The sequence below is a fragment of the Cheilinus undulatus genome, linkage group 12, assembly GCF_018320785.1.
Source record: "Cheilinus undulatus linkage group 12, ASM1832078v1, whole genome shotgun sequence".
Lineage (NCBI taxonomy): Eukaryota > Metazoa > Chordata > Actinopteri > Labriformes > Labridae > Cheilinus > Cheilinus undulatus.
Genome location: NC_054876.1, coordinates 23,865,760 through 23,879,336, shown reverse-complemented (window position 1 = coordinate 23,879,336; position 13,577 = coordinate 23,865,760). Strand labels below are relative to the sequence as shown.

At 36.9% G+C, this 13,577-nt stretch overlaps 1 protein-coding gene and 1 long non-coding RNA gene across 3 annotated transcripts in view; one reads left to right on the top strand and one right to left on the bottom strand.

The window, feature by feature from the left end:
- Positions 1-140: 140 nt before the first annotated feature.
- LOC121518747 lies at positions 141-9,958 on the bottom strand. The gene is made up of 3 exons (XR_005992670.1): positions 9,881-9,958; positions 5,210-5,284; positions 141-815 (listed from the first exon to the last, which is right to left on the bottom strand). It is a non-coding gene; the product is annotated as an uncharacterized LOC121518747 (long non-coding RNA).
- Positions 7,825-13,577, top strand: part of fgf13b (fibroblast growth factor 13b) — a 36,795-nt gene continuing 31,042 nt past the window's right edge. Inside the window, exon 1 of one of the 2 annotated variants that reach the window (XM_041801303.1) lies at positions 7,825-8,041. In XM_041801303.1, the coding sequence (XP_041657237.1) occupies positions 7,993-8,041 (49 nt within the window). In that variant the 5' untranslated portion in view covers positions 7,825-7,992. Of the gene's footprint in view, positions 8,042-9,887; positions 10,052-13,577 lie in introns of those variants that run through there. The other variant, XM_041801302.1, reaches the window with a different exon arrangement.

Sequence of the window (13,577 nt, the reverse complement as noted above, 5' to 3'; positions counted from 1 at the left end):
GATAAAGAAAGAGTAAAAAGTGTGAGAAAGGCTGTTGGAGAAAACAGAGCAGCAGAGGGCAATAGCTTGAAATAAATACGACTTTAGAGGAAAATTAGACAAAAGCAAATATTGACAGCTGATGAGTAAGAAGAAGCATTCTGGACAATGTTGCGTGCATGTTTGATGAAATTACCAGCTGTTAATCATGTTGTTTACCAAGATGAGTCTTGTCATCTAAGCAGCTTTTGAAACATGGCTTATGTGACAGTTTAAAACACATCAACACACACACACAAAATCCCTTTAACTGTTCATGAGCACCATTATTCACTTCAAGCATTTCCTATTTCGAAGAGCCAAAACAAAAATAGATCTCCACTATTCCAGAAATTCTGAATCCTGAGAATAAATGTGTGACACACACTTGCACACACACTAATGTGTCCAGATCACCATTTGAGTGGACAAGTGCTGCAGTAAATCCAGTCAAATCAGCTTAAAGCCATTTAGATGCAGCAGAAACATAATTAAAACTCCTCAGCTGGAGCTGCAGTTTACACACTGAAGTGAAGGACAACCCAAACTCAGAGCTCGATCTCTAGTATTGAAAGCTGATCATTAGACTATGAGTTACACAGGGCGTGGCTGAGGACAAATCACTGTGAATGACAGCCTGGTCAGCTGGCCTTGAGCCAGCAGTGCCTTGGCAACAACGGCCTTGTGGTGACTTATTGGCTATGGGTGATTTAGATGGTTTGATGGAGGCGGGCTGCATCTCTTTAGGTCAACTTCTGAATGCCATTACACTCCAGCTCCTCTGCAAACTTAGGAATCTACAGCAGAAATAAAATGTAAGTATAACAATTAGCATGTTTACCACCACCTGTGTTAACAGTTATTATTGAATCCCCCCAACAGTCTACAGCAAAGGAGGGAGCCAATAGACAAAATCTAAAAAAAAAAAACAAAAAAAAACAGAGGTTCAGACCAGGAAAACTTTGGGCTGGTTTAGTTCAAGTAGAGCAGGCACTCCAAATGCAGAGGTAACATCTTAGAGAAGATGGTCACCTTTGTTACATCAGTTATTTTAGGCATCAAAAATAACTACAGAAACATCAGTCTTCTAGCTGATGGTCTAGTTTGTGTTTGAAGGTCACAAAGAAGCATCAATATTCATTTTAGTCCATCCTTTGACCAGTGAAGATCTTCACTGGGGGTGAAAAATATCACAGAAAACCTGGTCTCTAGAATGCAGCATCCAGCTCAAACTTGTGTTGTTAGATGACTATTCAAATCTTTTCCTGCACATTGGTTATACCATTGGCTCCCAACCTGGGGTCCTAAGATCTCAAGGGGGGCATGAGGCTTTTTCTCCTCTGAGTTTCTCAAAATTAGATTTGCATATATTGACAAAAATCATGGTAAAACACTTTATATAAAGTTTATACAGAGGTCTTTTGATAAGGGGGTATTGTGTAGTCCTATCTTCCAAGGAAGTGGTTCTCAGCTTGTGTAGTACCCACCACAGTCTCTTCAACGCAAACTGCGAACAACATGTCTGAAAACTTACTCACAAATGTTAAAGTTTGGGCCTTAGATGAAACAAAATCTATCACTACACAAAGAGACAAGTCTAAGCAAACATATTTAATATGCTGTCCTGTGATAAAGCATTCATTTTGGGCTATTTTGATGTGTTATCATGGGAAAAGCTGCTTTGTTATCACAAGAAAAGGAGATAAATGGTCGAGAATCACTGTTCTAAGGGTTTTATCAATGAACAGTTAAAACTGACAGTAAAGCATCACCTTTTCTTTTTTTAATCTTTGTGGGTCTTTTGTAGGGAGCTCAGCTTTTCTTAGATATAAGTAGGGGGGGTCCAAGGAAAAAACCTTGGGAACCACTGGGTCATACTGTGGTTTATAATGTGATTCTATTAAAGGAAACATGTAGACTGAAAGCAGAAAAAAATCAGCCTACAAGTCTCCACAATAACTTGTTGGTAGTTGGTACTTGAGAACATTTTGATGTAATTTTAATGAGCATTATTGAAATGAACTTGAGATTTTCAGCCTTATTCATAAACAAAAGCTGCCCCCAGTGTGAAGAGCACTGATTGATTTGCACAAATTGATGGCATCACATCTGCCTATGTGCTCTTTATAGAAACGACCTAATATTGGGTGTGTTGGACTTTGATTGAACTGAACTTGTACTGAAGTTTGGTGTAAAGTGATGAGCCTATTGGTTGCAGATTTGTATTGATTTTATAGTTGTGTCTTGAGCTGCACATCTGATTGGCTCATTTACAGCCACATTTGGCATCAAACTGTGCATTTTTTGTGTTTTTAAGCTCACATATACATCCAAAAATGCTGCTATAAGACCATGACAATGAGAAAAGGGGGCCAACAACACACTAAAGGGCAGAGGGCCACGTTCCAACCTGGGGAAATGCAGACTGAACTTGACCTCTGCTCATGGGTCCCATGCTCTACAAGCTGAGATAAACCAGTGCCTGCCAGTTTATCTTTTTCCCATCATGTGACTTGAGGACCCATGGAGTGACATGAAGAGAATCCAATTTGTTCTGCCCACTGAGTTGAGTCAGACGGATCGACTAATGTTTAACTTGTACAGATTTTTACTTCCTTTTGGTCATCCATGATGAAGAAATCCATCCATCGCCTTCCAGTAATCAAAGGCGGCGGGCTCAGTTGTCCAACTCTTCCTGTGGCACCTTAAGGCTTTCCCCTCCAGCATGCTCTGGGTCCACCCTGAGGGCTCCAATCATTGGACATACCCAGAACACCTCCAAAGGAAAGTCCCCTGTGAGGAGTAGCAGGGGACAGCACTGTGATGATGAAGACTCTTGGCTCTGGACGCGGGCCTGCGGTGAGTCACTGACCTCTTTTTCTTTCATGACACTGTCATCAATCAATACAGACATGTCATCTCCCCTTCCAGTATAATCATACAGCTGTTTTACTGCCACTCAGTGACTCATGAGGTCAATGTCTCTGCCAGTCAGTTTACCTTGACGCTGTGCAGGTTGACCTGGGACAACCTCACCAAGTCTGAGAAAATATAGCCTCTAAATCATAAAGATGATGGTTCTTACAGGTTTTATAATTTGTTTTCACTACTGAGACATCATATAGAGTTTAATTCAGCTGCTCTATTTTTTCACCGAACAATAAAATGAGGGATTTTTCACCAATTCTATAATATATTTCAGAGACACTTAATTAAACACCTCTATGCCTGACACTTTATCTGTAATTATCTGACAGAGTGATTTAATTAACCCTACACACCTGTTACACCAAGGAGGTTCAAAAGCATGATACTAGCCCAGTTGTATTGAACTACTTCAACCACATGCAGAATATTAAATATGTTTGAATCAAACAGGAGCAGGAGTCAAATGTCTTTTGTGTGACTTTTTGTCCCTACAGAGCAGCTGGTTTCAGATCAGTAATCCTCCAGGGGAGCTTGCTCAGAGAGCAGCTGTGATTTTCTCTGCTGGCCCACTGCTGGAGTCAAAAAGTTCATCACAAGTTGACGTCACAAAACCTGTTACACAACAGTCAGATAAACCTGTCATATTCGACAAATTAAGGGATAAAACAAGACTTAAAACCAATATTAAAACATATACTACAGTTAAGAGGTATGAGTCTTTGATTAAATACGAATAAGACATTTCTTTAATGCTTATGAGGAAGGCCACCCATAAGGGGGATAAAGGGGAGAGCTTTCTGGGGCCCATCCAAACTGGGGGGCCCACGGAAGTCAGCAAAATTACGATCCACTGTGAAGTTAAGCAATGATAATCATATTTTATTTTAACCTTAAAAATAACCACCCTTATCAAAGCAACAAAAATGAACTGTATTTATTCATGCTGTAAAGCATAGTCTGTTTCCAAATTTGAACCTCTTTTCTTAAAACAGAATCACCATTTTATTGGTGATGTTTACAGTGTGGATGGGCACACTCAACTAAACCAACAGGAATGTAAGATCACACTTTATAGCTGAACACAAACATCAAGATGCCAGAAAAAATGGAGCAACTGAGACAACTTCAAGGTAAAAATTACAAAATAATTGCAAAAAAAGAGTTAAAAGTGGCAAAAATCGGTGAAAAAGTAGTGAAATAGGATAAAAGATTAAAAAATGGGTGGAAAATGGTGAAAAGCAGTTAAAAAGTGGCAAAAAAAAATGTTTAAAAATTGCAAAAATGGGTCAAACAGGCAAAAATGAGCAAAAAAGGAAAAATGGGCTAACAGTGGACAAATGTGGCAAAAATGAGTTAGACAGTAGTGAAACTACTTAAACAAATTTAAATTTGCTTTATTTTGTAACATGGAGATTGTTTTTTTATAACTTTACTAATATGCCTGATTTCTTATTTATGTTTCATGCACAGAAGTTTTTATTTTATGTCATTATTTGTGTGTATCTTAAGTATTTGCTGTATTTTGGCACCAGTTTAGCTCAGCTGGTAGAACAGACACCCATTAACAAAGGCTTTAGTCCTCAACACGACTGATCCCTGACCTTACTGCTGGTTGGTCTGTCTTCCTCCTCTCTCTAACAATATTTCCTGTCTTTCTTCAGCTGTCCTATCAGAATGAAGGCAAAAAGACCCTACAAGAAATCTTTTTTTAAATAGTATTTTCTGTACTTTTTTTTTTCTAAATTCTTTTTATTGTTTATTGTGAATGGATTTTTACAAATGATTCTATTTTAACCTTTCGATCAATCTCAGTAAATCAATCTTTGTTTGTGTAGCACTTTTCATACAAAGCAATGTAGCACAAAATGCTTTACATGCAACAGAAAATTCAAAGAAAAATATTAGTTAACCTGATCTAGCCTGAAATCATTTTACAAAGATCCAGCTCTACATTGAAAGAGAGACAAAAATGCTTTTGAAAGATTTAAAACATCCATGGTCATAAAAGAGGAAACATGTTGAAGCTGTTTTCTAACACTTCTGTCTGCCTTTGAGCAATTACACCACTAATTTCAACAGATTTAGTAAACTTTCAGTACATTAATCAAGTTGTTACTAAAATGTCTGCCTAGTCTTTGCTTTTTAACAGTCTGAGGCGGAAACAAACACGACAACTTCCAGCAGCTCAGTCCTGTTGCGCCATAAAGCCACTTAATGTAGGTTAGCAGAGGAGTCTAAATTTATCGGTGACCCAACTTCTTACCACGGAGTGATGACAACTGGAGCTAACCCTGCAGCCTGCAGGACAGTTTCATCACATAGACTGAACAGAAGGGAGCTGCAGAGACAGAGAGAGAGAGAGAGAGAAGAGAAAACAATGTTTAATTACATTTAAAGTCTGACAAGAAGCAGAAGAGAACAGAATAATACTAATTTACTGTCATACATCAGCATCACAGACTGAGATACATAACAGGATGTTTACTCTTGCAGGACAACTAAGATGTCGTTGTCAATTTTATTTGCATTTCAAGGATATTATTGAAAAGAAACGATCATCAAGTGAATTAAAAGGACATGTTTACTACAGTAGAGATTGTGGTTAAAAGACAAATGCAATAAGTAATTTCAATGTCAACTTCAAGCAAAATACACTTCACCATTTATTAGCAAGAAGCAAACTTAAAGGGTGTCAGTGGCCTTTGTGTATAGAGGCTGTTGGACTTAAAGCAGACAGCCCACGTTCAAATCTTGCATGTCTTCCCCTCTGTCCTATTCTACCTGAATAGCTGCATAAAAAGCTTAAAAATAAAAATATATAAACAAAAAGGCTACCTGATATTATTTTTTAAAAGGACTGTAGATAATCTAAAAACCTCTTGAGGTGATTGTAACAGGATAAAATGTAAAGTGTGGCTGTGTCCGACTTCTGCCTCTGTAAAAAAGCCATTTTACAGCTCAAATTGATTAAGAGACCAATAAAGTGACTCATTTGCATCATGTTAGGCTGCTGAGTCTGCAGGTGGACGTGTGTTTATCGGATTAAAGACAGCCTCTTGAATATGGTGACCTTCTTCAAGTCAGTTGGAGCAAACTGTGCATCTTACTACCCTGCAGGTACCATTTTTACTCCATGCAGACTGATGTTTACAGTGGCCGGTTTATGTAGAAATGTCTATTGATCACTGGTAAAAGTGTTTGTTTTCAGTCTAGAGGCAATCATCGTTATTACACCCTTACCAGGAGTTCATGTTCATAGGCAGTAATAAATAGGTTTATGAGTAGATTTACAAATGTTTGATCTATTGGTCAGAAACAGTTTATAAGAACATTAACTGTGCCCAATATAAAAACAGTTGTCTCCTTAATTCATTTCCAAAGAATCAATCACTTAATGGTGAGAATAATTCATATGGCTTAAAAAGAAATGTGAAAAAATCTATAAAAAAATGCTGTTGTCCCAATTACAGTTCTTAGATCATTTTTGATGACGTTTTAAAATTTTACAACCTGTTCCTTTAATGATTACTAGTATCACACACCAATCTTTAAAAAACGACAATCTATTTTATTAGACAGATACACAGGAGAGGAATGACTCCATCAGAAATGATTATGTTCCAAAACTTTGCAAATGTTTTTGTGCAATTATGACAACATGACATTATTTATTAACACACAACCGTAGGGATGCACAGTATTATAGGCACGATATCACCATAGGTGGATATGAACATTTCTGCTGATATTTAAATATCAGCTATACATGCAGGTAACTTTGTGGAGTTTTAGGCAGGACCAAAAGACCTACATTAGCTGAAGATCTTTCTTTGTTCATTGTCATTAACTGAAGTTTAAAGTATTGTCTTATACCAACTCCTAACTACATGTGACATGAGTAAGCATAAGGGACAAAATCAGCTTGATTATATAAATTTCTATAGTTTCCTGACAGCATGCTAGTAATACAGCGTGTTGCGGCACGTTTTCCCTCATCAATGCCTCCCTATTTTCCTCTCTGTCCCTCGTGTTGAGAAAAGAACTACGAAAGAGGGAGATGACAAGTTATCAGGAGTGGTGGACATGAATATATTCTTGATTTTCTTTCACTTTTCCTAATCAGAAGAGTTTAATTTAACAAAGTGGAGCTAGTGGCTCATTAACATATTCATATCAGTAACTGAAAGCTCACAGCTGTTAAAGGCTTGTCTATTAAAGTGCCACACTCCTGTTTTTGCCACTTTCAAAATTAAAGTGCTACATGTTGTACTATTTACAAGGAGAGCCTGAAGTTCACAAGGTATTTAATTGCAATATCCTGACAGCCATATTCTCATTCTTTATCATGTTTTTAAACATTCAACTGTCTAAAGATGAGGACTACCCCCCATGTAAAAGTAGTAGAAGTATTTACCAGGTACTGTTAAACAGAGCAAGGACGTTTTAACAGTTTTTTCCAAACATTCCCGTTTTATTTTTGGATGGTGACATTATTTAACTTTACATACAGAGACAAAATCAAGTTAAGTTGAAGGAGAATTTTCAACAAGAGTAAATAGCTTAACATTGTTCTTCAAATTATTAGTTTCGTGCTGTAAAGGCGGTTTATCAACCTCCATTTAAAGGCATTACTAGCATCTGTAGGGTTACTTATCTTTGCTATAAAGCCGCCAGAGTTCGTGTACGATGTCTGACCTCAGAGACTAAAGGAGTTTTTTTGTTTGGTTTTTGCTTTGCGTGACATAGTCTCCATAGTGTCATCATGAAGTGTGCGCGTGTAGGAGCAGTTTTCTGCGCGCGCCCGTTTAGGGGCGCTCCTGCTCATATAGTGGCATGTGGAGGCACAACGGGCTCTCAAACAGGGACAAGCTGAAGAGAGGGAGGCAGAGAGGGACGGCGAGTAGGAGTGTGAGGGGGACTGCCATGTGAGAAGGGGATAAAAAAAAAAGAAAACAAATCTGAAGAGGATGAAAAAGTAGAGCTACGGTTCTTGCTCCATCTCCTCAACTTTGATTCAAACACCAGCAGCAGCAGCAGAGGTGCTCCATGAGCGGAAAAACAAAGAGCAAAGAGGATAAAGACCATGCCGCCAAAGGTGAGTGTTGATGAACCTGAGACTGACACGAGGAGGGATCTGAAATCTGGCGTTATTTTCCTTTGCTCCCTAAAGAAAGGATGAACAGCTGCTTTGAATGTGCTGAGATCAGCTATTCCTATTGTCCCCTCAGACCAGAATGCAGGGCATAAAAACTACTTAGATTAAATCATACCCCTTCTAGGAGAAAATGCTTTCTTCGTCGGTAATGTTTCATGTTAACACAGGGTGAAATGAATGCCTCTGTAGTAAGGATTCACCTTACATCTTTATTTCAGCAGCATTGGGAGAGCTCTTTCATTGTGATCTTGAGGATCATTCAGTAGGCTACATGTCGATCTTGTTAACCAGTAAATTAAGCCATTATTTCCTCCATAGAGAGGTTTCTGTATCTAGGATCTAATTTCAGCGGCTCACACACAAATAGTCATTTATTTTCTCCCCCCTGGATAGCAATAAAATTGACGCGCGATACACCGCAATGGAAACTGGGAAACTATCATTGCCATGGAGACAAAAAGGGTGTTGCCCGCAAGCTTACAATGCTCCTGCATCATAATCTATGCATAAGCTATATGACCCGTACCCATTCATAAAAAGGGACTGATATAAATCATTCAGAGATTTTAATAAACACACACAGTGATGATATTCACGTGTGTTTTAAATAAATTACATTAGAAAAAAAAAAATCTCAAAACACAATTATAAGCTTTAAAGGTGGAAATCTTTCTGACCTGGAAACAGCCAAAAAATAGTTGAAATCGGCATTATCTATCATACTTAAGGGGTCACTACAGCTGAAACATCAAGAATGTGGTGATTAAAATATGTTAAGCAAAGAGGACCAACTATCAAATCATACAATTTATTCACCCCTACATATTTAATCTGCAAAACTCCGTTTACAAAGTGTGTTTACCAGTGATTCTGTTAAGTTTATCCCAACGTTTTATGTCTACTACACTAGTCTATTCTGCTCTCAGTATGCCTGTAGGTCCCCAGTGAGCTGAGTTAGCTAAATGCACTTGAAGTCAGCAAACACACCTAAAGACAGCAGCAATGTCTTTGCGAAATTTCTGCAGTAAAACACTGAAATCACTTGACATCAAACTTAAGGAAAGTTATCACAAATTTGAAATCACGTGTGAACATGATTGCAGAGAGACAAAAATATTCCCGATAAAAGGGAGGAGGATTCACTAAACTTCAGGCTCCCCTCAATGTACCGATGTAAGAAGGCTTACTCATAAAAGGAGGAAATAAAGGCTCAGCCATAAAATATGTGAGGGTCAATGACATGCCATGCATATTATTTTTGTGTCCAAATCTATTATTTAAAATACTTTTTTAAATAATAGATTTTATTTTACCATAATATTCTTCATTTTACAACAATACAACAATATTTGTGTCCATTTAATAACTAGAATAAAAGTAACAAAATGTGTCAAAATACACCTGTGTGATTTGTAATTAGTTGCAAATGAAGCTTTTGTCATTGACCCACGAACAAAATCACTTCAGTATATACGCAATCCAATACAATCATGTGAACAACAAATATTACTAAAAAGAGTATAAATGTATAAGTGACAATAATAGCATAAAATAGTCCCAACCGTAAATATAAAGCTGCCACGACAATGAATTATTGAGATATTAGCTCTAACAGTTAAGCTAGTGCTAGCCTCAATGTAGCCAGTCGACAAAACTCTACTGAGGCTGCGCACTGTTCTTCTTCATTTGCCAAGCAGACTACTCAATCTTAACGTCTTTTATTTACACAAAACCATTATATACTTTTGATAAACCTTGCAAGTAATGCACAATTCTCACCTGAGTGCCTGTTGTTTATGAAAGTTTTATAATGCGACCTCCTCTTCGCTTCGTTTGAACTTACACCAAAATCGACTCATTACTGCCCCCTAAAGCCCGAGACGAACGTGTATTCAATGGCATGTATTCAACAGCCAGGACAATGGACACCTGACACACCTCGGATAAAACGTGAGTGTTTAAGCTTTTAAAGAAGTATTTAACGCTTTGTTTCCATCTTTATAGACACAAAACGTTTTACCTCGGTATTATAAGCTAACTAGCGGATTTAGTAAGCTCACGTCTTGGTTTTAGCCAAAAGAAGCACGCAGTGAATATGTTGAGGTTTACTTCCGCCGGATATGAAAGTTAGGCAAAATCTCAGAAAAATTGTCTTATTTACAAATCATAAACCAAAAAAATCACGAGCCCAGACCCAGTTAATATTTCATAAAAAAATAAGCTAAAGAGGGGGCTGGATAAATAATTCTTAGCGTTGCTATGCCATTTACACATTCTCTGCTAAAGTGTAGTATTGTGCTAACAGGGGTTCATAAAGTCTATCAACTGTGGCGAATTGACACCAATAAACTTTATTTATGGTCCCATTTACTCATAAAGCACTTTTAAAGGATACAAACCATCACATCAATACTCAGAAAAAGCAATAAAACCAAGCCAATAAACCGGACAGAGTGATTTATAGGATGATAAATCCATTGAGAGACTGGTCAACAACCCCTATGGATGAATCTTAATGCAACATGTCTTCTACATTACTGACACAAAGCTTGCTGTTAAAGCTTACACATCACTTGGTTATAGTTTTCAGTGTTTACAATAAGGAGGAGTTTATTTTTCCTTTTAGTTTTAAGCGGCTCATAGCAACAGAGCACAGCTGTAAAGTGCACCATGGTGGTCTTATCAAGTCCATGAATTTTAAGTCAGTATTTAGTTAAAGCACTGACGCAAGGTGTTGCTTTTTACTTGTATTATAACTTGTTGAGTAGGCATAGATGGAAACCTTCATGATAAAGCTAAGTAACTACATCTGTTAGGCTTATTCCTTTTTTTAAGGAAAAAAGAGAGAAAGTCAGACCAAGGCAAAGGCATACCAAACATACAGCCTATATTGTGATAACAGATGAAGTATTTATTGGATTAAACAGATTTGAGTGTCAGTGACTCAAATGAACAAAGAGAGACGGAACTGAGCAACAATGTTAAAACCCACAGCTGCAGAAATGTTTCATACTTTTTCATTAAAACATCTCCAACAATGAGACTCTCCCTCTGGGCTTGACAGACATTCAGGGTTATGTGTCACCTTGTAATGTTCTGTATATAATAATGGTAGCAATAAGGATTAAGTTTGGGTAGAACAAGAACTCATTAACACCTTGTTCTTAAAGAGATTAGGTTTATAGATGGGGATTATAACTGTTGGTGTATTTCTTAGTGTGCGTGTCTGTGTGAGGAAAATAAGCAGTGAGGAGAGGAATCAATAGACACGCTATTGTTAATCAACCCAGATTTGGACAAGGTGGTGTGGCAACAGAGGTCACCGCTGCACAGAGCATAATGCCCATCTAAAGTGAGCCACATAAAATGTTTGCCACAATCATGATTGCTGTGATTTCAGCAAATAGCCCAGCTATAACACTCAACGAGATCTAATGAGCACAAAACCCCTTAAAGTTGACTAAGTATTTTTTTCATTTAGCAAAAAGGTGGGCACTCATTATTACCATAAAAAAAAGAAAATTCTAACCAACAGGGTGTTTCTGTTTTGGTCCACAAAAAATGATATGTTTAATAAATATTTGAAAGTAGTCACATATGCACTTCTCACAGAAAAGCATCAGACTTTGGAGTTCCCCTGAACAGCGCTCTAGCACCCTCATGAGGTTGAGATTTATGCTGACACTTGACTGAAAAACTTCAACTATTAAAATGGTTAGGATTCATTTGGATACACACATTTTGAAATTGTTTTTCTTTTCTTATAGCGATTGTATTTAATCTTGTAATGCAAATTATCAAATCATAAAATCAATTTGCTGAACATTACACCTAATGAACTTCAGAAGATTTCTTTGTGCACTGTTAAAATGCTGACCTTAAAGCTACAATTAGATTTTTTACACACATTTTTTAAATGACTGCTTCTCTCTTTCTTTTATATGTTCATGTTGAATCCTTATAGCTCAAATTTTTGAAATCGTTTAAAAGCTAGAGAAAATCTTAGTTTTGACTGTCTTGTGTTTTGTTATGGTTGGCCAGTGTGTTAGACAGACTTATCACTGCTATAGAAACATTGGATGTTACATTATCTTAACATCTTTTTCATGTTTTGTGCTGCTTACTTGTGATGATGGATCATTATTTTTCTCTAACTCTGGTCGAAGGTCAGGCCCCCCATGCCAACCCCTGTAGCATAGAACCCCTCCAGTGTTGTGACCCCCTCAAGGCAAAATAGAGACCTGGCATGTTGCTCAGGGTTAAACCTCTGCGTTTTAATCCTTGTTTTGAATTGTGGTCTGTGTTCATTAAAACAGTACTCCATAGCTATATTTAAACCAGTGATACTCAACGTGTGGCTGAGCCACATGTGACTCTTTTTCTGGCTCTTTTAAGGCTTACTTGGAAAATTGATTCCCTCAGAAAATCTTAACAAAGGGAAATTCATCAAATTCATTCATCAGTTAATTTGTTTCCCACATCTATACAGTAAGCTTTAAATATCTAATTAAATTGTTAAGTTTCAGGTTTTTTAGATGTTCAGTTACAAGATAGAACATGCAAGAAATACTGTTTTTCCCTGACTCTTGAAAGAAGAGACAGAACATGTCCTGAGCTTAAATGTATACTTTAGTTTTACTACAGTAATTTGAAGTGGATATCTCTGTAGGTTGAGGTCTCATCTAGCAGTTGTGTTTAGGAACACATTTTTAATTCAACATTTTCCACAAAATATGACTTAATGCAAATCATATCTTCATTTTTGTCACCTCCATCACACTGATATGAATCTGATTTTTATTTTATTAATTCATGACGAATGTCAAGTCTTCAGTTAATTGTATTAAAGTAATGATATTTGGTCATAAAATGCATTACTTTCACTTTTTTAAATTGATTTCACTCATCTGAAGTATCTTATCTCTGAATGCTGTGATTTTCTAACTTCATCTTTAATATTAAACTGATAATTTCAAATAGATTACCGGTATTCATAATTGCATATTAATTAGCTGGTATTTAAAAAAATATACTGAATAAAATGAATAGAGGATAATGCACTTTTTTGTAAAATAACCAGAGTTGACAAGTATCTGACAAAGTTGACAATGGGGATTAAATAAATGGCTTAAACTAGCTTTTTAACCCAAATAATTGTCTTAATTGACTTTAAAAGAAAGAGAAATGTTCAAAATTACAGTTAAAACAGTGTCTCTGCATGCTCTGATTAATTTAAATATCATTATCTTTTTTAGTACTCATTGGATTCACGTCCCCAGCTTTGGATTGTAGCTCTTGAAAGGGTATTTTTTCAACAATTTGGCTCTTTGGTTGAGGACCACTGTACTAAACACTAAACCAACCTTTTGGTTTCACTGATGAATTTCACATATTGAGGGAGAAAGCCACTCACAAAGCATTCTGGGATCACTTGCAGCTTGACCACGAAGGCCGTTTTTAACAATTTTTCTTCCTC